The sequence below is a fragment of the Hyla sarda genome, chromosome 2 (genome assembly GCF_029499605.1).
Source record: "Hyla sarda isolate aHylSar1 chromosome 2, aHylSar1.hap1, whole genome shotgun sequence".
NCBI lineage: Eukaryota > Metazoa > Chordata > Amphibia > Anura > Hylidae > Hyla > Hyla sarda.
Window position 1 is genome coordinate 342,133,389 of NC_079190.1, and position 27,402 is coordinate 342,160,790.

Here is a 27,402-nt window from a genome sequence, read left to right on the forward strand (position 1 = left end):
TATTTTATTTTTCCACAATTTTGAAAGAGTGCCAATAATTTTGTCCAGACCATTTTTGGAGTTTGGTGTGACATCATGTTCAATTTGCCTTTTTTCCTCCCTTTTTTGGTTTAGTTCCAATACACACAAAGGTAATAAACATGTGTGTAGCAAAACATGTGTTACTGCAATTCTTTTCTGTGAGAAATACTTCATTTTCTTGAAAAATTTCAGTGGTGCCAACATTTACGGCCATGACTGTATGCCCTATTGCATATTACATATTTTACTATTTGATATAACACCGGTCATATTATAGATCATTTGAATTGTAAGGATAGTGTGATAATGTGCTAGCAATCAAAAATATTTATAACAGCATTAGTAATACTATTGATAATACCTTGAATATGGCAGTAAACAACATCTATGTCTAACTCCTGGTAGAGTTGTCATATTTCCCTGCTTATTGCTTCATTTCACGGGGGGGTTTCTCACTTGCCATTGCTGTCTTTCAGGGCCATGTTTATCTGGGCCTCTCAACAGAACAATAGAGTTGTCCTATTGTCATTCCAATCCTTCACTTACTATTATTATTACTAGAATTACCTTGCAGCAGCAGTAGAATTATCTTACAGCAGCAGTAAACTGATGTCACCTTTCCTTTTTGGAGGTTTAGCTATTGATGCTGACTGCTACATAATGACAGGATATCGTATTTCATTTTGCATAATATTCATGGAAAAACACTGTCAAAATTCAAAATGATTTTCCGTAAATATTCAGTTAAAAGAAAAACATTTCTGATGTTGTTCCTTTTTTTAAATTTTTGTGTTTTGGTTTTTAGTTTGTTGTAAGGGCCACAGCTTAGTTTCTCTCACATGCTTTGTCATACACCAAAGTTCAGATACAGTAGATGCTGCTGCCACTAGAGGGATCATACTGCCGATAACATTCTTTTAGCTCCCATGAGACACACAACCCTCTGACTGTGAGAAAAATATATATATATTAAGAAATTATTAAAACTTTAAAGGCTTATCTTGGATTTATACTTTTTTTTCTCTAAACCACTTTTACCTGTAAGGAAAATAACATGAAAAACTTTGCAACTTCCATCACTTGCTTATCATTGAGCTCCTGTATGTGCCTCATGTGCCTGCAGAAGCCATTGGACAAGTTTCCGATGACTTTACCTAAGTTTAAGTGTTATAAAAAGAAAAGTATTTTTTCCATTAAAATCTTAATCCTTCCAGTACTTATCAGCTGCTGTATGCTCCAGAGGAAGTTGTATAGTTATTTTCTTTCTGACCACAGTTCTCTCTGCTGACACCTCTGTCCATGTCAGGAACTGTCCAGAGCAGGAGAGGTTTGCTATGGGGATATGTTTCTACTCTGGACAGTTCCTGACATGGACAGAGAGCACTGTGTCAGACAGAAAAGAACTATACAACTTCCTCTGTAGCATACAGCAGCTGATAAGTACTAGAAGGATTAAGATTTTTTAATAGAAGTAATTTACAAATCTGTTCTGGCACCAGTTGATTTAAAAAAAAAAAAGTTTTTCACCGGAGTACCCCTTTAATGTTCATGTAAATGTAGAGCTTTATTTTAACTGAGCTATGGAAGGTGATTTTTTTATAACTTGAAAATTTGTTTTTAAATATCCTCACAAAAGTATATTTTTTTTATTCTGCTGATCTATAATTTAAAATTTCAACCCTAATTAACATTTAGTTGAAATTGTTCTGTTCACATCCTTATGTGCTTTCATCCTGTGAAATTATAAAACTGTAAAATGCATTACTAATACTTACAGATAATGTGCAAAATGGGACTCATTTCGGAAAATGAAATATGGTTGCCTGAACCAGAATCTGTGGTAAGTTCTGTATTGCCTTCACTTCATATAATTAATGACTGTGCTTAACTCAAGGAAAAATAATCTCTATTTTTCTGTAACACCATTCTCAGCAGTTCATTATCTACAGATTCCCTCTAGCTCAACAATATGAGCTGCACTCTGCAGGGACAGCTGATGAAAATTGAGGCTGGTGGGATGCAGCTATAGGGAAATTGTACTAATGGTTATCATTTGTAAATAAGATATGACTTCATCAAGAACACGCAAGTTAGAATTACAAACACTGAGCAGATGATCTCTTTTCAGTTTTGTATATTCTTACATGACTGATTTTTAATTTATTTATTTATTTTTAGCTTTTTTTTTTTTTTTAGCATGCAATGCCCTACATTTATATTTTCTACTAGATAGAACTTACTGTATTAACAGGGGAGTAACGATCACAGTCACAGGGAATATGACTGCGACCAGGCCCAGAGAGGAATTGGGCCCCATCTGGGGATTCGGGACACATGGTTCAAGATCCCCAGATGAGTGTGGCTTTTGCACACACAGTTGAACATACACTGTGCCAGCAATATGATGGAGTTATGTCATTTCAGACAGGGTTTCCTTTGCATTTTTCTATGACTGTACTGATAGCCCAGAGAGGAGAAGCTGCAGAGTAACGAAGAAAAAGTATGTTTTTTTTTTCATGGGGCCTACAATATGGGGGTATACTATATGGAAGCATTGTGGGGGCTTAATATTATATGGAGGAACTGAGGGGATCTAATACTATTTGGGGGGCAGAATGCAAGCCTAGTATATAGGGGGCAGTATGGGGGGTCTTCGACTATATGGGGGAAGCATGACAACCTACTACTATATGGAAACAGAATAGAAGCCTACTACTATATGGAGGCACAGAGGGGGCTTAACTAATTTGTGGGTTATAGAGTGGGCCTAACTGCTGCAAGGGAGCACAGAGGCACCTGTCTTTATATGAGGAAACAAAGTGGCCACTATTTACTATGTGAGGCAATACATATAGGGAATTTGAAAGGTAGCGATTGTGCTGGATTGAGAAGCCTAAACTTTTGTTTGGCAGATTCCCCGGAATCAAGTCATGGCTGAGAGAGAGCAGCCTTTATGATGCCAGATAGAGAAGAAAAGAAAAAAACTAAATGACTCCAATCACCTCATTGTTTGTAACTGCAGTGTAATAACTTAAATAGTCAGCAGAACCTATGTACAGTTGTTAAAGTATCTACCACACAGTGGATCGGAGTTTTTTTTATAGATCTAAATTGAAAAGGCATACTACCTTAAAAACAATTACAATATATGTTATATCTTCATCTCCAATCATGGTTTATGTAATGTTATTGCAATTTAGGCAGTAACCCTTTACATTTTAGATCTGCAATTCTGTTTAGAGAGCCCAGATGCAAGCTGGTAATATTACTGCTGCAGCAGCTGCTGTCAACCCTGTGATTCTCCGTGTGTGGCTGTGCAGGGGCCGGTCATGGGAGAAGAGAAAGCACTTCTGGGAGGGGGATCTAATGTGTGAAAAAAGTACATGGGGTGCACTGAGAGGTATGTTTATAGGTAATGTGCTGTAAGGGGGGAGGGGTGGCCTGTAAGAGTTTAGGGAACCATGGGGAACAGTTAGTGTAAAAGAGGGGGCAATCACTGTCGGGCAATATACAGGGTGGGCCATTTATATGGATACACCTTAATAAAATGGGAATGGTTGGTGATATTAACTTCCTGTTTGTGGCACATTAGTATACTGTATGTGAGGGGGGGAAACTTTTCGAGATGGGTGGTTACCATGGCGGCCATTTTGAATCCAACTTTTGTTTTTTCAATAGGAAGAGGGTCATGTGACACATCAAACCTATTGGGAATTTCACAAGAAAAACAATGATGTGCTTTGTTTTAACGTAACTTTATTCTTTCATGAGTTATTTACAAGTTTCTGACCACTTATAAAATGTGTTCAATGTGCTTCCCATTGTGTTGGATGTTGTGTTGTGTTGTCAATGCAACTCTCTTCACCCACTCTTCACACACTGATAGCAACACCGCAGGAGAAATGCTAGCACAGGCTTCCAATATCCATAGTTTCAGGTGCTGCACATCTCGTATCTTCTCAGCATAGACAATTGCCTTCAGATGACCCCAAAGATAAAAGTCTAAGGGGGTCAGATCGGGAGACCTTGGGGGCCATTCAACTGGCCTATGATCACCAATCCACTTTCCAGGAAACTGTTCATCTAGGAATGCTCGGACCTGACACCCATAATGTGGTGGTGCACCATCTTGCTGGAAAAACTCAGGGAACGTGCCAGCTTCAGTGCATAAAGAGGGAAACACATCTTCATGTAGCAATTTCGCATATCCAGTGGCCTTGAGGTTTCCATTGATGAAGAATGGCCCCACTATCTTTGTACCCCATATACCACACCATACCATCAATTTTTGTGTTCCAACAGTCTTGGAGGGATCTATCCAATGTGGGTTAGTGTCAGTCCAATAGCAGTGGTTTTGTTTGTTAACTTCACCATTCACATAAAAGTTTGCCTCATCACTGAACACAATCTTCAGCGTAAACTGAGGGTCCTGTTCCAATTTTTGTTTTGCCCATTCTGCACCACCTGAAACGACGGATACTGGATGCCTGTGCTAGCATTTCTCCTGTGGTGTTGCTATCAGTGTGTGAAGAGTGGGAGAAGAGGGTTGCATTGACAATCCAACACAATGGGCAGCACATTGAACACATTTTATAAGTGGTCAGAAACTTGTAAATAACTCATGAAAGAATAATGTTACGTTAAAACCAAGCACAGCATTGTTTTTCTTGCGAAATTCCCAATAAGTTTGATGTGTCACATGACCCTCTCCCTATTGAAAAAACAAAAGTTGGATTCAAAATGGCCGCCATGGTCACCACCCATCTTGAAAAGTTTCCCCCCTCACATATACTAATGTGCCACAAACATTCCCATTTTATTAAGGTGTATCCATATAAATGGCCCACCCTGTACATGGGGAGGTTTGTATAGAGGTGAGGGTGGTGTTGGAGTGAAGAGCCTAACATGTTTATCCAGCAGATGTTTGAAGACGAGTTGTGGCCAACAGAAGTTAATAGCACCAAACAAAGAAGATATCACATTTGATTCACTTAAAGAAAATGTCACCTGTGAGTCATCAGATGTACCTACACTGTAGTCACTTGGTCAACCTGGGTAGAGCTCTTATATACCTGTATATGGTCACTTAATGGAGGACACAATAGATTTTATTCAGTAGCAGTTTATTCAGTATGCTTTTTATTTTAAATGTACCCTCTTATTGTCGGAGGAGGGGGAGACTCTAGGTACGCCCCTGCCTATTGGAATTTAATGGGGTAATTATGATGGTGAAAAAATAACCTTTTATAGGTCTATTTTGCCTAGTTTCCCTTCAGTAGCCTGCATGTTTTCACATACTGTGCAACCTGCTCTGTTTCACTGAGAGTAAAATCTTTATGGTTTGGTCTCAAGATCCTTGCTCTACTCTTCCAAGGTTATGTTCACACGGGCAAACATTTGCACCGAAAAATTCAGTGCAAACATTTCCCCGGCAGAACATCCCGGGACTAGGACTGCTTGAAAATGCGCCATCTCATAGACGGCAATGAATTTCAATGCGGACCCTGCAGAAAGAATAGATATGTGTATTCTTTCTATGGACTCTGAAATCGAAATTCCAAAATCAATGGGACTCAGCTTCAACGGAATATCCGTGCGGAGTTCTCATGTGGAATTCCGCACAGAAATTCCATCATGTCAACATAGCCTAAAGCTTTGCTGTTGGTGCGATGTCCTCACGGAAATTTCCATGCAGACATTCCAGACAGCCTAAGAGTACTTTCAAGCGAGGTCAAAATGTTGTGGATTTTCTGCAGTGGAAAATGTACACCAAATTGTATGTATTTATTGCAAATATGCTAAGAAAAAATGATGTGAAAAAAAATATATCACATTTCGCATCCTGTTGAAGGACACTTTCTGTCAAATTAACTTAAAACAGGATTTGTTTGGATTTTCTCTTTAGGATAGAAGTCTATTGCTTCATGATATGTATTCTTTTTCTTAAATTACCTTTTTCTAATGTTGACAAAAATCAACAGGATAAAAACATGATGTGAGCCTAGCCTAGTCTAAACAATCAATACCACGTAATGAAGATCTTTGGATACCTTATCATCTAACACTTTAGTCTTTTCCATCCAGGATGTTCCTGCACTACCATTTGATAGATCATTCTTGGAAAGAAATCTGCCATCAGCTGGAGGATTTGTTAGGTTCATTGGCTACTCTACATTCGTCGCTGCAGCAGCTGCTCTTGTGCTCTTCGCACACAAGAAAGGCTTCATCACTCGTGTTTAATCAGTGGACAACACTAACATGTTCCTGAATGATGACAATCAGCTGATTCTCTTGTGTTATTTGCTATACTGATTATCATTATTGTCTTTATGTTAAACTAACCAAAATCCACATGCTACTTCAACCATATCTCTTATAGAGAGTTGATTAATGTTGATTGTGAAAGGGATATTTTCTAAAAAGGAATATATAATAGATCATAAATAATCCTAACATTTTTACAATATTAACATATTTTAAACTTATGCTACTTCCAGACATTGCCTCAGGTTTCTATCCTAATACCAGAAATGCTGCAAACTATGCAGGTTGATAACTAAGCTCAGGATGAATAAGGGAATTGTGTTCCGCACACATATACTCCATTCACGACCCACCATCCAGAAAGTAGTTGAAAGGGAATTCATTGTACTAGGACTTTTTGGTAGCACATACTGTTGTAACATTGCTCTTTAGTGTGGCAGGGTTCATTATTAGCCTAAGGAATTTGGTAAGCAAAGATTTTATTGAAGGATCTCCTTGAGTAATACTTATGCAGTCCACATATAGCATCTGTCCACCACCACAATGGATCTGAAACAAAGCCATGAATACGTGATTAGAGAATAGATTTCCAGATTTAACTCTAGAAGAACCTAGAGGGACCGTAACATTTTGAATCCCCCCCCCCCCCCCCCCCACACACACACACACACACACACACACTTACCAATCAGAAAGCATACTTCTTTGTCCTATGGGAAGTTCAACACTTTCTTTTTTCTCCTCCTCTGTGTCTAATTAGAGCATTTTGGGGGCGATTTATCAAAACCTGTGCAGAGGAAAAGTTAATCAGTTGCCCATAGTAACCAATCATATTGCTTCTTTTATTCTTCAAAGGCTTCCTTAACCCCTTAAGGACCCGGGGCTTTTCCGTTTTTGTATTTCCGTTTTTTTTCCTCCTTACCTTTAAAAAAATCATAACTCTTTCAATTTTGCACCTAAAAATCCATATAATGGCTTATTTTTTTTCTCATAGGAAACCATTGATCACTGATTCTGCCGCTTGACTGCTCATGCCTGGATCTCATGCACTGAGCAGTCATTCGGCGATCATAAAGCATGTAGGCAGGTAGGGACCCTCTGGCTGTCCTGTAACCGCGGCAATCCCGAACAGCTCCCTGAGCTAACCGACATTAGTTTACTTTCACTTTAGACGCATTCAACTTTGAACGCTGCGTCTAAAGGGTTAATAGAGCGCGGCACTGCGCTATTAGCCACGGGTCCCGGCCGTTGTTAGAGGATGGGCCTGACCCGATATGATGCGGGGGCACGCCGTGGCCCCGCGTTATAGAACGGGAGCGGACTCATGACGTACCTGTACGTCATTCTATGTATGAACTTTGTCAGGTTGTACCAAACACTTTTACACATTTTACACTGTCCCTATCTTCTCTGTACCCAATCTTTAGTAAAAACCTCTCACTGCTTCTTTAACTCCTCTACCAATTACACACTACAGTTATGGGGCTGCTAACAAGTATCACTGTAATATCTAATGCATTTCTGACAGACTGAAAAGATTAAAGGAGTACTCTGGTGCAGAGTATTCCTGCTCAGTCCTTCCCGGGCTGCAAAAAAATTGAAAATGAACCATCTCTCACCTTCCTGGGTTCCCGCGGAGTGCCACTACAGCTGGTGGGTCCTCCGGTCCATCTTCTTCATACTTCCGGGTGTAACAAAGCGTCACATGGCGCTCAGCCTATCGCTGGCCGCCACGATGTTCTGCCTTGGCCGTCGATAGGCTGAGCGCTATGTGATGCTTCGTTACACCCGGAAGTATGAAGAGGATGGACCGGAGGACCGATCAGCTGTAGTGGCGCTCCGCGGGAATCCAGGAAGGTGACAGATGGTTCATTTTCATTTTTTTTTTTGCAGCCCGGGCAGGACGGAGCAGGAATACTCTGCACCAGAGTACTCATTTAATGTCAATCAGGAAAGACATTTTTACCCACTGACTGTCACATCAGTGATTGTTTTCATTTTCAAGTTTCACAAAATAAAATTACAGTAATATGATGTACAGTATCTGACAGAAGTGAGTCCACCCCCTATATTTTTATCAATAATTTATTATCTTTTCATGTGACAACACTGAAGAAATGACCCTCTGCTACAATGTAAAGTAGTGAGTCCATAGCCTGTATAACAGTGTTTAATGTTGTGTCACCTCAAAATAACTCAACACACAGCCATTAGAGGGGTACTCCGGTGGAAAACTTTTTTTTTTTTTTATCAACTGGTGCCAGAAAGTTAAACAGATTTGTTAATTAACTCTATTAAAAAAAAATCTTAATCCTTCCAGTACTTATTAGCTGCTGAATACTACAGAGGAATTTCTTTTCTTTTTGGAACACAGAGCTCTCTGCTGACATCACGAGCACAGTAGTCTGTGCTGACATCTCTGTCCATTTTAAGAACTGTCCAAAGTAGGCGAAAATCCCCATAGCAAACATATGCTGCTCTGGACAGTTCCTAAAATGCACAGAGAGCACTGTGCTCATGATGTCAGCAGAGAGTTCTGGGTTCCAAAAAGAAAATAATTTCCTCTGTAGTATTCAGCAGCTAATAAGTACTGGAAGGATGAAGATTTTTTTTAATAGAAGTAATTTACAAATCTGTTTAACTTTCTGGCACAGTTGATAAAAAAAAATAAATAAATAAAGTTTTCCACTGGAGTACCCCTTTAACCTCTTAAGGACCCAGGGGGTACCCGTAGCCTGTACACCCTGAGTCCACTCCCTTTCGAGAGGGTCGGGCCTGGGACCTGTGGCTAGTAGCGTGTGGCACTTATTGCTGTGCCGCACGCTATTAACCCTTTAGACGTGGCGTTCAAAGTTGATCGCAGCATCTAAATTGAAAGTAAACTACCACTGGGAGCTATAACATTGCAAAAAAAATGGGCACTGTCAGATACAAAAACTTTTGATATGTCGTAAAGCATGCAAAACCAATAGGTTTTGCAATTGCTTTCATTAGAAAATTTTCAGTATTTCATACAGAAAAAGCCAGTCAAACAACTGCCCCCCCTGCCTGCTTGGACACATACTAGTCCTGCTGTGTCCATGCGTCATCACCTATGTCATGGACACACTTCCTTGATTGACAGCTGTGAGCGCAGGGCTCTCAGCTGGAGGAAAAATCCTCCCACTGTCAGCTTGTGTCCCGCTACTGTCAGTGAGGACAAGCTGGGAGTTGTAGTTTTGGTAATGCTAGGGGAGATGTGAGCAGACAGCATACTGAGGGAGGGGGCGAATACTTGCACAGTGAGGCCACGCCCCCTCCCTTTGAGAGGAATTCAGACTAGTGAGTTAAATTTAAAGTGTAATAAAAAAAATTGTAAAAAATAAAGGTGCTAGACACATAAAAATTAGATGTACATGGTCAGGATTAGGTACTGAGTGATATATAAAAAATTTATTTTTTTTCGTTGGATTTGACGGGTACGCTTTAAAGATCATTAAACCCCTCCCCTAATAAAAGTTTGAATCACCCCCCTTTCCCATTTAAAAAAAAAAAAACAGTACGAATAAAAATAAACATATGTGGTATGGCCGCGTGCTGAAATGTCCGAATTATAAAAATATATTGTTAATTAAACCACAGGTCAATGGCGTATGCACAAAAAAATTCCAAAGTCCAAAATAGCGCATTTTTGGTCCCTTTTTATATCATGATAAAATGAGTAAAAAGCGATCAAAGAGTCCGATCAATACAAAAATGGTACCGCTAAAAACTTAAGATCATGGTGCAAAAAATGGGCCCTCATACCGCCCCGTACACGGAAAATTAAAATAGTTATAGGGGTCAGAAGATGACAATTTTAAGTTTTCCTGCATGTAGTTATGATTTTTTCCAGAAGTATGACAAAGTCAAACCTCTAAGTAGGGTATCATTTTAATCATACAGACCTACAGAAAAAAGATAAGGTGTCATTTACTGCGTAGAAACTGAAGCCCCCAAAATAAAAAAAAAATAGTTTTTTCTTCAATTTTGTCGCACAATGATTTTTCTTTATCCGATTCACCCTAGATCTTTTGGTAAAATGACTGATATCATTACAAAGTAGAATTGGTGGTGTAAAAACTAAGCCATCATATGGATTTTTTGATGCAAAATTTAAAGAATTATGATTTTTTTCAAGGTAAGTTAGGAAAAAACGAAAGTGCAAAAACGGAAAAACCCCAGGTCCTTAAGGGGTTAATCAAGGAAGGGCTAGGAGGTGTACCAGGCTGTGGCGCTTGAACATCTCAGCACTGCTTTCTTGACTCTTTGCTGGGGAAAAAAAGGTTTATGAGTTTGGCAGCTAATATCAGCTCTAGGGAAGGTACAAAGGTTTTCTTTTATATCCTTTCATACCCGTATACCCAGCTATCCAATACCCAGTGTCTGCAGCTCTTAGCAGCAATTAGAACTGACAGTTTCTCTTCAAAACCAGATGTTTGGTATTTCCAATTCTGATGGTTGTATGAAGAAAAGTGCATGTGTCACGATGCCGGCTGGCAGGTAGTGGATCCTCTGTGCCAGAGAGGGATGGCGAGGACCGCGCTAGTGGACCGGTTCTAAGCCACTACAGGTTTTCACCAGAGCCCGCCGCAAAGCGGGATGGTCTTGCTGCGGCGGTAGTGACCAGGTCGTATCCACTAGCAACGGCTCACCTCTCTGGCTGCTGAAGATGCTGAAGATAGGCGCAGTACAATGGAGTAGGCAGAAGCAAGGTCGGACGTAGCAGAAGGTCGGGGGCAGGCGGCAAGGATCGTAGTCAGGGGCAACGGCAGGAGGTCAGGAACACGGACTAGGAACAGACTAGGGAACGCTTTCACTAGGCACTAAGGCAACAAGATCCGGCAAGGAAGTGCAAGGGAAGTGACTAGATATAGGGAAGTGCACAGGTGAACACAATAAGCTAATTGGGAAGATTGGGCCAGGCACCATCATTGGTGCACTGGCCCTTTAAATCGCAGAGACCCGGCGCGCACGCGCCCTAGGGAGCGGGGCCGCGCGCGCCGGGACAGGACCGAGGGAGAGCGAGTCAGGTACGGGGACCGGGGTGCGCATCGCGAGCGGGCGCTACCCGCATCGCGAATCGCACCCCGGCTGAAGGCGGGACCGCAGCGCACCCGGTCAGTGGATCTGACCGGGGCGCTGCAACAACGAAGATGAGGCGAGCGCTCCGGGGAGGAACGGGGACCCGGAGCGCTCGGCGTAACAGTATGTAGAGGAGTGGTCTCAAACTGACCCTCCAGATGTTCAACTCTCAGCATGCCTGGACAGCCGTTGGCTGCAACATCTGGAGGGCCACAGTTTGAGATCACTGATGTAGACAAAGGTCTTTGTGGTAAATATTAACTAATGACAAATTAAATTTTTATGCAAAATTACATGTAGGTGCCTGTATGAATGCCATTTTGACAATGTGCAAATATGTCTGCTTTCAGAAAATATGTGGGTATAAGGGTTCAGTATAATTTAATAATTTGGTATTTATGTTTTACTATTAAATTAAAAGTGTGAAAATGGACCCAGCTACGTGTGGTGCAAAATGTCCAAAAAATCATGCAGTAAGTGGGTTACTTTAAGGGTTAAAGGTAAATATTGCTTTAACAGATTACATTTTCCCAACCTCAAAAGTAAATGGACAAGCTAACATAATTTTTAATATACAGATTATATTTAATATGTAGATGTGAATTTATAGTCAATATCTGCTTGAAGTCTGGAGCACACGAGCATAACAGCTGATGAGTTTTACCAAACCTTTGGGGTGCATTCCCACCTGGCGTATTTTACTGCATATTTGCTGCTGCGTATTTTCCTACCCATTGATTTCAATGGGAAATAAAATACGCAGCAGAATATGCCAGGTGGGAATGTACCCTTAATGTTACCACCTTTCGTTGCTGCTTGTTTATTGGAGTTACTGCTTACAGTTTTGTTTTTAACAAGTGAAAAGCACAGTCAGGTTGAAAGGGAAACACCTGGATCACCCACACTTACTTGAATGTACAGGTGAATAGTGCGGGTAATCCTGAGTGAAAAACTGTTCTCCTTAGACTTCCGGAATGTCCGCATGAAAATCTCTGTAAAACCGCTAAAACCGAACAGGAATCACATAGATGGCTATGCATTCCATATCTGCACAAAGAATGAATGAGGTCCAGCTGTGTGCACAGCGCAGCAGAATCCTGTTGCTGCCTGGAATCTCTTGTCTGAATTCCAGTGCGGACTTCCAGACATGTGAACATGGCCTTATCAAAATCCGTTCAGCCATTCCAGAGAAATAAGGCAATTTTTTACAGCTACAGATCTATATCTACATACAGTGGGGATCAAAAGTTTGGGCACCCCAGGTAAAAATTTTATATTAATGTGCATAAAGAAGCCAAGGAAAGATGGAAAAATCTCCAAAAGGCATCAAATTACAGATTAGACACTTTTAAGGTCTATCCATAGATTTTCAATTTTGTTGAGGTCAGGAGATTGTGAAGGCCATGGCAAAACCTTCAGTTTACACCTCTTGATGTAATCCCCTGTGGATTTCGAGGTGTGTTTAGGATCATTATCCATTTGTAGAAGCCATCCTCTCTTTAACTTCAGCTTTTTCACAGATGGCATCAAGTTAGCATCCAAAATTTGCTGAAATTTTATTGAATCCATTTTTCCTTCTACTCGTGAGATGTTCCCTGTGCCACTGGCTGCAATACAACCCCAAAGCATGATTGATCCACCCCATGCTTAGCAGTTGGACAGAGGTTCTTTTTTTTAAATTCTGTTCCCCTTTTTCTCCAAACGTACCTTTGCTCATTACGGCCAAAAAGTTAAATTTTAACCTCATCGGTCCACAGAACGTGTTTCCAAAATGCATCAGGCTTGTCTGTATGTTCATTTACAAAGTTCAAACGCTGATTTTTGTGGTGAGGACGTAGAAGAGGTTTTCTTCTGATGACTCTTCCATGAAGACCATATTTGTAAGTAAATAAGTATCTCTTTATAGTGGAATAGTGTACCACAACTCCAGTGTCTGACAGATCTTTCTGGATGGATTGTGCAGTCAAACATGGATTTTGAATTGTTTTTCTCACAATCCTGCAAGCTGTTCTGATATTTTTCTTGGTCTTCCAGATCTTGCTTTAACTTCCACTGTTCCTGATGACTGTCATTTCTTAATTACATTCCGAACAGAGGATATTGACATCTGAAAACATTTTGCTATCTTCTAATAGCCTTCTCCAGCTTTGTGAGCATCAACTATTTTCAGTTTCAGATTTATAGACAACTGCTTAGAAGAACCCATGGTGCTGATTGTTGGGGCAAGGTCAGATGAGTCTGGGCATTTAAAACCCTTGAGATTGACATACCCTGGTCTTCCCAGATGATGATTGAGAACACTCCATGACACTGGCAGGTCTCAGCTTTGCAAAGGGGGCAGTGCAAGCTATAAATTCTGCAGGGTGCCCAAACTTTTGCAGACGCCATTTTTTTTGTTTTCTGTTCTTTTGAAAGTGTAAATGATGGAAATAAAATCTAACTTTTGTTGACATATTATAATAATGTCTAATCTGTAATTTGATGCCTTTTGGAGATTTTTCCATCTTTCCTTGGCTTCTTTATGCACATTAATACAAATTTTTACCTGGGTTGCCCAAACCTTTGATCCCCACTGTTCCGTATATGTGATGTTTCTAAATAGGATATATTCAATAGAATGGACAATCCATGCTTCCTCCTGGAGGTCAAGAAAGTTTACTTGAAGATAATGATGAATCTTGCATTTATTCTTACTACTAATAGTTGTTCATATTTGTGTTTAATAAAGTTTTTAAACATTATAGAGATATAATTTTTTACTATAGTAAATATATTGTGGTATAGTCTCACATTGCCAGTCCATATAAACTTCACAGTGTTAAGAGCATTGATTTAAAGAACAAATTATTTTCAATAAAAAATGTTATCATACAATTAAGTCATAAACTGTTTTCTTTTAAAAAGCCTGAAGAAGGATTATATAATGAAATGTGTAGTTGATATAAGGCCCTGTTGAAATGGGGTAGATCTGTTAAAGATTCTGCACTGTAAAACCTGAAATAAAGTGTAGTACAATACAGTACATGTGAATAGTGTTTTCTTAAGGAAAAAAAAAAAAGGACTACTGGAGGCTTCAAAGTTTGCAGAATGCCTTTTCTATCACACTAGTTTTATCACACAATAAGTTTCCCCAAAAAAATTCCACAACTGCTGCACTGTGCTTTTCGTTGTATAAATGCTGTGGGACAAATGTTAGCAGGGAGTCAGTAGGGAAGTATGAAAAGCCAAACCCAATTTGAGATTTTTGGCTTTGCTGTTTTTGGGCTCAGTGGCAGCCTTCCAAAATCACAGCAAGAATTCTATGCTGAAAATAACAAGAAAAACACCTTTTTTTATGGGGGGAGGGGGGTTGCCACAAAAAAATGCCAAGTGGCAACACCTACAGAGGTAAGTAGTAATGCATAGCATCAATCAGTGCAGTATACAGTGTTTTATAGCGTATCGCATGAATACTATACCGGAGCCCAAACTTCTGTCCAAACTTCCGTCCCTGCTCTAAATGAGGCTGAGCTGGACCAGAGGTTATATTGCTACTATCAGGAACCGGACCGGTATGCTGTTAGTGGATCCTCTGTGTCATTGAGGCGATGGCGTGGGCCGTACCAGGGGACTGGTTCTAAGAAGTTACTGGTTTTCACCAGAGCCCACCGCAAGGCGGGATGGACTTGCTGCGGCGGTAACTCCCATGTCGTATCCCCTGATAGCGACTCGACCTCACTGACAGCTGAGATAGGCATGGTACACAAGGCGAAGGCAAGGTTGGACATAGCAAGAGGTCAAGGCAGGCGCCAAAGGTTCGTAGTCAGGGGCAACGGCAGAGGGTCTGGATACACAGGCTAGAGATACAAAACGCTTTCTCAGGGCACTAGGGCAACAAGATCCGGCAAGGACAGGAAGGGGGAGTGGGTTTTTATGTGTAGGGAGTGATTACACTTAATTGGGCCAGGCACCAATTAGTGGTGCAGTGGTCCTTTAAGTTTCAGAGAGCCGGCGCGCGCGCCCTACAGAGCGGGCCGGGATGGGACAGAAGGAGGATGGGGCAGGTGAGGGGATTGGGTTGCGACCCGCGGGCGTGTCCCGCCACGCGGATCGCATCCCCGCCGGTGATACTAGAGCAGCGAGCGCTCCGGGGAGGAACAGGGACCCGGAGCGCTCCGCATAATAGTACCCCGCTTGGGTCTCTCCCTCCTTTTGGAGCCCAAAAATCTGCAGACGAGCTCTTTGTCAAGAATGTTGACCTCAGGTTCCCAGGACCTCTCTTCTGGACCACAATTTTCCCAATCAATTAAAAAAATCTTTTACCTCCGACGACCTTGGAGGCGAGGATCTCTTTGACACAGAAGACATCAGAGGAGCCGGAAACAGGAGCAGGAACAGTGGCCTTGGGAGAATAACGGTTAAGTATGAGAGGTTTAAGAAGAGAAACATGGAAAGAGTTGGGAATACGAAGAGAAGAAGGAAGATGGAGCTTGTAGGAGAAAGAATTGATTTGATTTTAAATGGCCCGAGGACCAAGCTTGTTGCTAGGAACATGGAAACAGATGTATTTGTATAAAGTCAAGAAACGGCTCAATCCTGTGGCTTATTCCCTCCATCTTCCCGGATCTCGAACTCCTTCCATGTTTCTCTCCTAAAACCAGCCATCTTCAACCGTTTTTCTCCAAGGGACATCTCTCCTGCCCCAATCTCCGGAACCTCTGATGTGTATGTTGTAAAGGAAATCTTGGATTCTAAGTTCATCAGAAGAAAACACTTTTTTCTGGTTGATTGGGAAGGTTTCGGACCGGAGGAGAGGCCTTGGGAGCCGCAGGACAATATTCTGGACAAAGATCTTCTCAATAAATTCCTGAGCCCCAAAAGGGGGGGGGGGGGTACTGTTACTGCCTGCGCTCCTCCCGGACATCTCGGCCGTGAGCGCACTGTTCCTACTCCCGGCGGGGCCGTGATGCGCATCGCGGGATGTGCCCGCATGCGGATCCCGGCCCGTCACTCATCCAGTACTGCTGCCGCTGCCGCTTCTGTGTCTCGGCCCCGTCACACGCGCCCTCGTCCACATGACGGAGCTCTGAGATTTAAAAGGCCAGTATGCCCTTAATTACTGTATGCATCTGACACTAACTAATAAAGTCCCTGCACCTCCCACACTTCCCTGTCAGAGAAAGCATTCCCATTGCCTGTTTTGCCTACCCGTGTTATCAGACTTACTTGCTACGTTTTTTGACTACGAACCTTTGCTGCCTGCCTTGACCTTCTGCTATGTTGACTATGCCTCTGTCTCATCCTCCTGTACCTCGCCTAGCCCAGCACCTGTGTGGTCAAGCCGTATTGGGGGTAGCGACCTGGGTGTCGCCTGCTGCAGCAAATCCATCCTGCCTTGCGGCGGGGCTCTGGTGAAGACCAGCGGCACCTTAGACTCCTCTCCCTGATACGGTCCGAGTCATCAGCCACACAGGTAGAGGATCCACTACCTGCTCCGTGACATCCACATCCAGGTACGTGACAGAGAGTGGCATTAGTCGAACATCCCTTCGGCGGATATTAGCTACTCACAACTGGCAAACTCCAGCTACTGCAGCATCTCAACGAGGATGACCCAGATCGGCGGACTGAATTTGCAGAATGGGCAAAACAAAAATTGGAACAGGACCCTCAGTTTACGCAGAAGATTTTGTTCAGAGATGAGGCAAACTTTTATGTGAATGGTGAAGTTAAAGGGGTACTACCGTGCTGACAACTTATCCCCTATCTAAAGGATAGAGGATAAGTTGCCTGATGGCGCGGGGTCCCACCGTTGGGGATGCCCGCGATCTCGCACGCAGCACCCCGCTCTCATCAGGTCCCAGAGCGAACATCGCTCAGGGTCTGATGACTGCCGATCACGGGGCCGGAGTATAGTAACGTCACAGCTCCGCCCCGTGTGACGTCACGCTCCGCCCCCTCAATGCAAGTCTATACCATAGACTTGCATTGAGGGGGCGGAGCGTGACATCACACGGGGACGGAGCTGTGATGTCACGATCACCGGCCCTGTCATCAGTATTCCAAAGCATAAAAAAAGTGAAAAAAATATTAAATAAATAAAAGTGTATACAAACAAGAAGTATAAAAAAAGTGTAAAAACATTATAAAAATACATTAACTAAGTATAATGAAAAATAAAAATGTATAATGTGTAGATCACACGGCGCATATCCGCAGCATATTACATGCTGCGGATGCCCGCTAACAGTCACAATAATGAGCTCCCTGCTGCGGCTTGGTAGCTTTGTGTGTCCACTCATAGCGGCGGATTTCCCGCCTGCAGTCATGAGCCGACACAATGAGCTACCCAGACACAGCAGTGATCTCGCCCCTTGTGACTGCTGGGGGGCATCGGCGGTGTGAAATATGCTGCGGATGTGCTGTATGTGACCCTACACTGTGTCCCGTTCATACTGCATTTCTGCAGTGTAAGAGGTATCCGTCAGCATCACGTCAAAAAGAGTGATGCTGACGTATATTGTAGCAGCTCTATCCATTTCTGAATGAGACTGCTACAGTATACGTTGGGATCACTTTTTTGACATGACAACGGACAGCTATACTGCAGAAATGCAGTATGAATGGGGACTATTCATATAATGATGCCCTTAAAGCCAAAGGGGGCTCCTCTCCTTCTTGGTCCTACCAGGCAGTCAGGCAACCAGATATGGCCTAAGTAGGGGTACTACCCAGCCCGGGACGAACAGGGTGATAAAATATGGGGCATATTTCCTCCATTTCAAAAGCGACTTACCAAAATGATGTCCCACAAATTTTTTATTTATAAAAATTTGTAGGAAAAAAAGCTAATTGCTATTTTTCCACTGACTTTGAAATAATTCTAGCCACACATTAAGGGCTCAACGTACTCACTTTAGGGGGTGTAGTTTCAAAAATGGGGTCACATCTGGGGTTGTGGTATATATAATGGGGTCACTTCTGGGGGTGCGGTATATATAATGGGGTCACTTCTGGGGGTGCAGTATTGTTCTGACAGCTAGAATGCTCCCCCAGTATAAATGCACAACCGCATTTGGGGTTGAGCACCTCCAGCAATTAGAGACATGTTCTTTGTTGTTGTTTAAATTTTATACTTGGAGGTGTGTAAACTCCATATGTAATGCGCCTGGAACATTTTCCAGGCAGCATTAAGGTTGCACCTGTGAGGCCATGCACCTATATTAGCCAACTTAGGTGGGGCTTGCAGTTTGCCTTCCCCCTCCCATTGATTGTGTGCTTAGCCGCGCTGGAGGGTACCTGGGAGGATTCTGTGAGTCGACTTAATGCTGCCGTAATTGCCCACTGGCACCTGTTTTGCTTATCACGCACAGGTAGGTTTAGCGCTAGGTCCCGTGCCATTTGAGAAACCATGGCATTGATGTGCGGGCTCTGGTATGTCCTTCATATAAGGATATACTGGTGAATGTCTCATTTTTAACATCAGTGTTGAGGGAGAGCCAATGTCACTGTATACATCTACCACAGTAGTGCACCTAAATTCCTGTATTGTATTGTTCTAATTGTTACACATCCACACCGTCTATCTGGTATAGGATTCTATTGTGGCACTTGTAGTCCGCTGCAGGCATCCTCCATTGTATGCATTTTTATGCTGGGGATCGCCCCTAGCAACGGACTACAAGGGCAGGATCTGCTCCCCCAGTATAAATGCACAACCGCATTTGGGGTTGAGCACCTCCAGCCATTTGAGACCATGTTCTTTGTTGTTAGCTAGAATGCTTTGCAAGATGAAGTGCGGCCTATAATTTGTATAATGATATCCTGAAAGCCAAATGGTGCTCCTCTCCTTTTGGGTCCCAACATGTGACCATGCAACCAAATATGGCCTAAGCGGGGGTATTACCGAACACGGGACAAACAGCGTAATAAAATATGAGGCGCATTTTCTACTTTTCTGATGAATTGTACAAAAAATATGTCCCACAAATAATGCATTTGTGAAAAAAAAGAAAATTTTTATTTTTCCACCGATTTGTATCCATTCCAGCCACACAAAAAGGACTCAAAGTACTCACTTTTGGTCTAGATGAATACTTTAGGGGGTGTAGTTTCCAAAATGGGGTCACTTGTGGGGGTTCTGTATGGTTCTGGCAGCTAAAACCCTTTGCAGGCATGAAGTGCGGCCTATAATCCATTCGGCCTAAAATTATGCCCTGAAAGCCAAATGGCGCTCCTCTCCTTCTGGGTCCTACCACGTGGCCAAGGAACCAAATATGGCCTAAGCTGGGGTCTTTACAAACACGGGCCGAGCAGCTTAATAAAATATAGGGTGCATTTCTTTCAATATCAGAAGTGATGTACAAAAAATATGTCCCACAAATGATGCATTTGTGAAAAAATGCAAATTTAGAATTTTTTACACTGACTTTGTAATAATTCCTGCCAAAAAACTATGGTGTTAAAATGCTCACTGTACCCTGTAGCGAATACCTTGAGGTGTCTAGTTTTTAAAATGGGGTCATTTGGTTGTTGCTATGTTCTACCACCTTCAAATTTCTGCAAACCTTGCATAGCACATAAAAAAAAAAGATGTACTTTTCAAATTTTCTAAATTTCAAGTTAAATTGTTAGGCTTCTAATTAATTTAAAATGTTAAATAAAAACAAAAAAAATGCTGACAAAATAAAGTAGACATCTGAATGTACAAGTTTCATAAACTATTTGGTCAGTAAGTATAAATATATGCAACCTATTAGTGTTAAAATAGCAAAAAATCTTAATTTTTAAAAAATGTCATGATTTTTTGCATTGTAAAAAAAAAACTACAAATAATATCGGCTTACTTTTACTATGTACATGAAGGACAACTTGTGACCAAAAAAATGTCAGAATTATTGCGATTGGCATAACGTTACCAGAGTTATTCTCTAATAAAGTCAGACATCCCCAATTTGAAAAAACAGGCCTGGTCTTTCAGGGGCGTACAGGTTGGTCCTTAAGGGGTTAAATAGCTTAAAGGGGTATTCCGGGCAAAAACATCTTATCCTCTATCAAAAGGATAGGGGATAAGATGTCTGATCATGGGGGGCCCGCCGCTGGGACCCCCGTGATCTCCCTGCAGCAGCCCACATTCTATGCATAGCTGCATCTGAAGTTTTGGAAACCTCTGGGCTTCCGAGACAGGGACATGATGTCCCGCCACACCCCCTCCATTCATTTCTATGGGAGGGGGCATAATGGGCGCAACGTCCCCTCCCATAGACATGAATGGAAGGGGTGTGGTGCAACGTCACATCCCCGTCTCGGAAGCCCGGCGGTTTCCGAAACTGCAGACGCAGCTACGCATAGGATGCGGGCTGCTGCAGGGAGATCGCGGGGGGTCCCAGCGACAGGACCCCGCGATCAGACATCTTATCCCCTATCCTTTCGATAGGGGATAAGATGTTTTTGCCCCGAATACCCCTTTAATAAGAGGAACAAGAAACACTTTCCAGTCAAGACATTCAAACAACAGAAAGCGTATGCTACACAATGGCAACATGTTTCCACATCTTTCCACTTTGACATTTTTTTGTAGGATGGTGCTACATTAAAAAGTTGGTATAGAAATAGTGGTAGGGACTGTATAATAAATAACATGATAGCAAAAAGAGACACAAGGTGCCAATCTTCCCAGCTTCCCTCCACATACACCTGCACAATAGCTAAGCTTGCATTTTTTTTTTCAGTGAAGGAAATTAAATTAGTCCCAGAACCCAGCATGCCAACATCATGCCCTCTTACTTAGGCAAAACTGGTGTTAGGCCAACTTACATCTAATGTGTTTGGGCACCATTGGAGATAAAACAAAAAATGTTATAACATATTTGGTTTCAGAAATGTATTATTATTCATAAAGTTTCAAAGTTGTCTATCAACATGACAACTTTGCACACACATAACCACTGGTACTACAAATTTATTATTTTCACTTTTTTAACACTCGCATTACATGACTACTTTAAGGCCACTATAAATAAGGCCATACTTTTTTTAAACTTTATATCTATATATATAAAACTAAACATGTGTGTGTGTATGTATGTATGTATGTTCCACAAAAACTTTCAAACGGCTAAAGATATTAACATGAAGCTTGGCACACATGTTACTTATATGTCAACAACAAACATAGGATAGGTGATTTAACCCTTACTCACCCCCATTTGCCAGGGGCGGGGCTTATGTTTAAAGTCCCATGCAAGTCAATGAGAAATATATGTTACTGCATAATTTCCAAACGGCTGGAGATATTTCGATAATACTCGGTCACATGTTACTTGACCAAGTATTATATGTCCACTTATATGTCCACTTAAAATATAGGATAGTTAATTTAACCCTTAACTACCTTTGTGAGGGTCAGGTTTTTTTTTTTTTAAGTCCCATGCAAATCAATGGGAAATGTATGTTCCCATATAATTTCCGTTAGGCTGGAGCTATTTCATTACCTGGTACACATATTACGAGTCAGGATATGAGGATGGGATGGGAGGTCGGGATATGAGGACAAGATATGAGGTCGGTATAGGAGGTCCGGATAGGAGGTCTGGATAGGAGGTTGGGATAGGAGGTCAAGATATGAGGACGGGAAAGGAGGTCGGGATAGGAGGTCTGGATAGGAGGTCAGGTCAGGATAGGAGGTCGAGATATGAGGACGGGAAAGGAGGTCGGGATAGGAGGTTGGGATAGGAGGTCGAGATAGGAGGACAGGATAGGAGGTTGAGGACGGGATAGCAGGACGGGATAGGAGGACGGGATAGGAGGTCGGGATAGGAGGACGGGATAGGAGGACGGGATAGGAGGTCGGGACAGGAGGTCGGGACAGGAGGTCGGGATGTGGGGTTGGGATATGACAACAATATATGAGGACTGCATATGAGGTCAAAAGCTTCCTCCTTTGTTTATTTTCCTCCCCAAGAAGGATTAGGAAGGAAAAATGGGCAACAACGGGTACTCAGCTAGTAAACTATGAAATCTTACTTCTTTTCTTATTATGATGTTATGAACCTAAACCGAATGTCTTTTCTTGTTTTTTTTTTTTGTGGAGTTACAAGTTAAACAAATATTTAGCTGAGATGATTTGACTAGGGTGTGATAACACTAAATTGGCTTGGTTCGAGTTAGGATAGAGAGATGTGTAATGAGAAGCAAATTATGTTGCAGAGAAATAAAAAAATACTAAATAATAATAATATATATAACATTTAAGTGGACTTTGTCACATCCAAAACCTCCCTCTTCCCTAAGTAAAGTAATCAGTAACTCTGTAAAAAAAACTGTAATTTTTGACTTTCTACTTGCTCGGTGGGGTTGTGACGTCACACCATGCCCCCTCAATGCAAGTCCATGGGAAGAGGCATGGCAGCTGCCATGCCCCCTCCCATAGGCTTGCATTGAGGGTGTGTGGTCATGACATCCTGACCCCGCCTTCTGCACCCAACATTAAGAACAAAATGTTCTAAATCCTGGGGCAGCGAAGTACCCCTTTAAATAGAATATGTCAGAAGTAAAAGTGCTGGACCAGGGTGCTGGATAGCTGTTAGGCTAAAAAAAATAATGGTTCCTTTGCCTGATCTTTTTTTTTATTTTTTGTGTGTGTGTGTGTGTAAATAGTGGCATGTCTCCTAACTCACACTTCTCTCCCTGTTTCTCTGTGATTTATTTGGCAGCCCTTGGGGGGTGTATGGTAGTTGGGGTGTTGTTTCGGTAGATGAGGGGTTAATGTTAACCCTATAGTTCGTGACGCCAGGCTGAGGGCTAGTTTGCAGAGGTAATTCTCCGGCCTATCGCCGCCCTTCCCAGTAACGATAGGTGCATGCATAAAATGACTGAAGGTCCACAAGGTACTTGAACTTGGATAACTTTACTTAAATGCTTGCGGTACATCCAATGAACAGTAACAGTCTCAGGAATACAGTCTCTATCTAGTGCAATGACTGACAGTTGTTGCGGACCTTGACTTCTCATAAAAGTCTCTGAATTAGGGAAAATTGCGAACATCCGTCCGGATTTAGGGGATAGATAAGATCCGGTGATCTTGCAGAGTGTTTAGGGATTGACACACTCACAATTTAGCAGATATCAGCCGTCGTCACAAGGCTCAGGCCTAAACGCACTGATGACAGCAGCGCAGATCCTTCTCCATCAACAGCCCACGAGAAAGAGAGTGAGCAATGGCCGCCGCTCCCTTATATGGGCAGGGGCAGGGCCGTTTTTACTGGTCCAATTAACTGTCACTCACTGTTACAAGGAGTGATGGGAGATAAACGTCACAGGGACCTCCAAAGGTCCTTAAGCATAAAACCATATATAAAACCGTATACCTGATCACGTGACCCGCAGGTCCTGTTACGCTATGCATAGGTAATTAACCATTTATATGCACTTTTACAATCCTATACATATATACAAATCCTAAAGAATTATTAGATAACTAATACCTAAATGAGAGGTGACTAGGGGCGGGCTAGTTAAGAAGAACCCTGACATCCTAGGGACTCTGGCTATGGGGACTTATATACAAAGGTACCGGATAGGATGCGATACTGGGACACCACAAACCCCCTTACTTAAGATAAGTCGACCTCGACTCCTGTCCCCTAAGACAGAGGGACTAGGACTAGAACAGGATGATCTATAAATTTGCCATACATCCTAAGTAAACATTGAACACATGTACATTCTCTGATACTCTTACTAGTATCTGGACTAGACAACAGAAATCTATCTAGACATTAACAAAGCTATCTATCCTTTAGTTTCTAGCTTCTTAGGCTGTGTTCACACGGCCGTCTAGACCCGTCCCGTTCTTCTCCCGTCAAAGATATAAAAATGGACTTAAAAAAACGGACAATAACAGATGGAAACGGATGTTATCCGTTTGTATCCGTTTCTTGTTCAGTTAATAAACCCCCCCAAATTTTTTTTTTGTTCTGAGCATGCTCAAAAGTAAAAACGGATAAAAAAATGGATTTAAAAAACGGATGCAAACGGATGACATTAAAGGCTCATCCGTTTTCCATAGACTTCAATGTTAAATTTACTGTATCCGTTTTTTCTTCCGTTTTTTGGACGGAAGAAAAAATACTGCATGTGCCGTTTTTTCTGCCGTCAAAAAAAACGGAAATGAGTGCAGACGGGTGCAAACGGGTGCAAAAGGATTGTAAAAAAATCCCATTCACATGAATGGGATTTTTTTTTTAACCGTTTTATTTATTTTTTTATTTATTTATATAGCGCCTACAGATTCCGCAGCGCTTAACCGTTTTGAATCCATTTAAAGCCTGCAAGAAAGGAAACGGGGATAAAACAACGGGGACAGACGGCCATGTGAACGAGCCCTTAGACATTTTATTAAACTTATTATACATTTTAAAGCTTACTAGACAATTAGGCAGCTATCTGACATGTAGTTGCTAGCTCCTAAGACATTTTATTAGCTCTCTACACATTTTTATGAGGCTAAACTGAACATTAGTACAGCTCTCTATACTTTTAGTTTCAAGCTGACTAGACATTTTTATTATCTCACACATTTTATTCGCCAACAATAAGTTACCTGTTAGTACACAAAAGGTTATACTGGCTAGCCGGAAGCTAGGTCACAGTAAGATTGGCTGCTAGGGTCTATCGGCTACACGCTACTTACCCCTAGAGCACTTTCAAAACAACCTAACTAGGTTATTCTTAGAATTACGTGTTTAATTCTATATTCGCAAGAGCACCTACTGGCCAGGCAGAGCATCTCACACGCGCAAAGAAGGAGAAGAAGAAGTGTACCTAACAGTGGCAGGAATTGGGTATCAATATGATACAATTCCTAAGTGTTTTCTTAAGTGAGATATTTACTTTGGTGTATGTACTAGAGAAACTTGATGTAGTACATTTAGGAGAGTAGTTTAGAGTACTATGTGTGTAAGTACTATTTTAAGGGGAATCTTCCCTACTAATTTTGTTGAGACAGGTGCTAGCAATTGGCAACAGCAATAATACTACCCACGGAGAAGCCGGGGTGTCACCTGTTGAGTTACCTACTAAAACACCTTTAGCATTTTATACATTTGTATGTACAAGAATTATTTAAGTTTTAAGTGTTGAGTGTACACGTGCAGTACATCGATATTTTCTGTGTACAGCTCTGACTCACTTTTTATGTACATAGATATTAGACTATCTTTCTATGTACAACCCTTACTTTTTATGTACACAGACACGAGGATACCTTCCTGTGTACAAGAACCATATACAAATTTACTATACAATTATCAACACTCCAACATGGTTCAGGCACATTCACCTGATAAGTGCAACATTTAGCATAAGAGTCCTTATGAAGCTGCTGGTATATACATGAAACAGACGTGTAAGGATCAGCAGTCCACCTACGCTAGGAGTCCATTTAAAGGAAAATATTCAAAGTGGCGTGTAAGGATCAGTAGTCCACCTACACTAAGAGTTCATGGAAGGGAAGGGTAAACACGGCCTTAACCACAACTCAACCGGGTACAGTCCTTAATGAATCTCCTACTGGCTAGGAGTCTCTTGACTTAATAGTCAGGCACAAGCTTAGTGGTTACGTTGCTGAACTTTGAACTGGAACAATCTTAGCACAGACCTGCTAGGCACAATTCTTGAACTTGGTTGCTGCAAAATAAAAGTGGTTAACATAAGAAACAATAGGACATTACTTTAGAGTCTCTTTAGAGTATGTTCTTCCTCACTCTTCTAGTGCCTCTCTGGGTTTCCCTATATCTGCCAACATCAGGGGCAGGTGTAGAATTGACATAGCTTTGCCACACCCCATTGGTGAGGGTGGAGTGGTGGATAGCAGCTTGAGAAGGGGTTATAGGCTTACTAGCCAGGATAAAAGTGGGGCAATAGGGCTTGAGTACCATCTCCAAACTAGGATGGACCCATGACTCTTTTGTTGGTACCCTGGAAGCAGGCAAACTCTCCATGTCAGAAGAGGGCTTTGGTACATTCGTTGGTACCTGTGCAGGAGGCAAACTGTCATTGCTCCGAGAGGGCCTAGGTATGTGCGTTGGTACCTCTGGAACAGACAAACTCTCATTGCTCCGAGAGGGTCTAGGTACGGTCTTTGGTGCCCGCAACTTGGGTTTACTTTCCTGAACTTGAGCAGGACTTGACTCTCGACGGTATGTAGAAGATGAAAACTTGACTCTTTGCTGTACATAGTAGATGATGAACTTGGCTGTTGAGGCTCCTCCTCCTTGGGTACGCTGGTGGAGGCTTTAGGAGCAGACCTTTTCGGCCTCAAGTTGAAGGGATAGGACTTCCAATCAGTTGACGGAAAATATTTGAAGGGAAGCTGTGTTGGGGCTGTTGGTCTGGTGACCGCTGCAGCCCATTCTCCACGAAGGCTCTGGACGGGGGTGTACTCCACAATTTCCCCCACCTCTAAGGTGTAGATTTTCTTATGGAGATTATGGCCTTTGCACTGCTCGCCGGTTTACGAGGATGGTCTGCCCAGTGTGGCAGTCAAGGAGTGTCCCATAACCTCTGACCTTGTCGAACTTGGCCACAGTTGCTCTTCTCCTTTCCTATGGCTCCTCCCCTTCTCGGGGGTGATCCCATTTGCGTATGTACAATGCCTCAATTTCTTTGGTATTTTCTTGATACCGCACATTTTCTTCATAAAGCAAATGGACGTGCTTGGGGGCATAGAGTTCTTTGTTTCGGACCTTTAGCTTTTCCATCAATTCGGCCAGCTCGGCTTCTTGACGGGCCCTTTCTCTCTGTGCAGTTGGGATTTGTGGGAGTGGCTTCCTAGGTAATGGTTGAAGTACTCTGTGCATGTACTCGATCAGCTCCGGCTCATCTCCGAACACCCACTGCGGCAATTTTGGTGAGCACGGTCGTGCACTCGGCAAGCTTGATCGAGGTCTGACCTCAGGGCTGGAGGAGGATAAATAGGCCGCCTCTGGCAGGGTACTCACAGCAGACTCCACGAACGGGATCTCGGCCCACGAG

The 27,402-nt window shown here is 42.2% G+C and overlaps 1 protein-coding gene and 1 long non-coding RNA gene across 2 annotated transcripts in view; one reads left to right on the top strand and one right to left on the bottom strand.

The window, feature by feature from the left end:
• The window catches only part of LOC130356502 (amine oxidase [flavin-containing] A-like), a 108,033-nt gene extending 101,082 nt beyond the window's left edge, over positions 1-6,951 (top strand). Inside the window, exons 14-15 of the mRNA XM_056558165.1 lie at positions 1,799-1,861; positions 6,106-6,951. Coding sequence (XP_056414140.1) covers positions 1,799-1,861; positions 6,106-6,261 — 219 coding nt within the window. The 3' untranslated portion in view covers positions 6,262-6,951. The remainder of the gene's footprint in view (positions 1-1,798; positions 1,862-6,105) is intronic.
• LOC130356504 (uncharacterized) overlaps positions 6,712-27,402 on the bottom strand; it is a 30,993-nt gene continuing 10,302 nt past the window's right edge. The window contains exons 2-3 of the long non-coding RNA XR_008888900.1: positions 6,971-7,072; positions 6,712-6,834 (exon numbers count right to left, since the gene is read on the bottom strand). This is a non-coding gene — a long non-coding RNA (uncharacterized LOC130356504). The remainder of the gene's footprint in view (positions 6,835-6,970; positions 7,073-27,402) is intronic.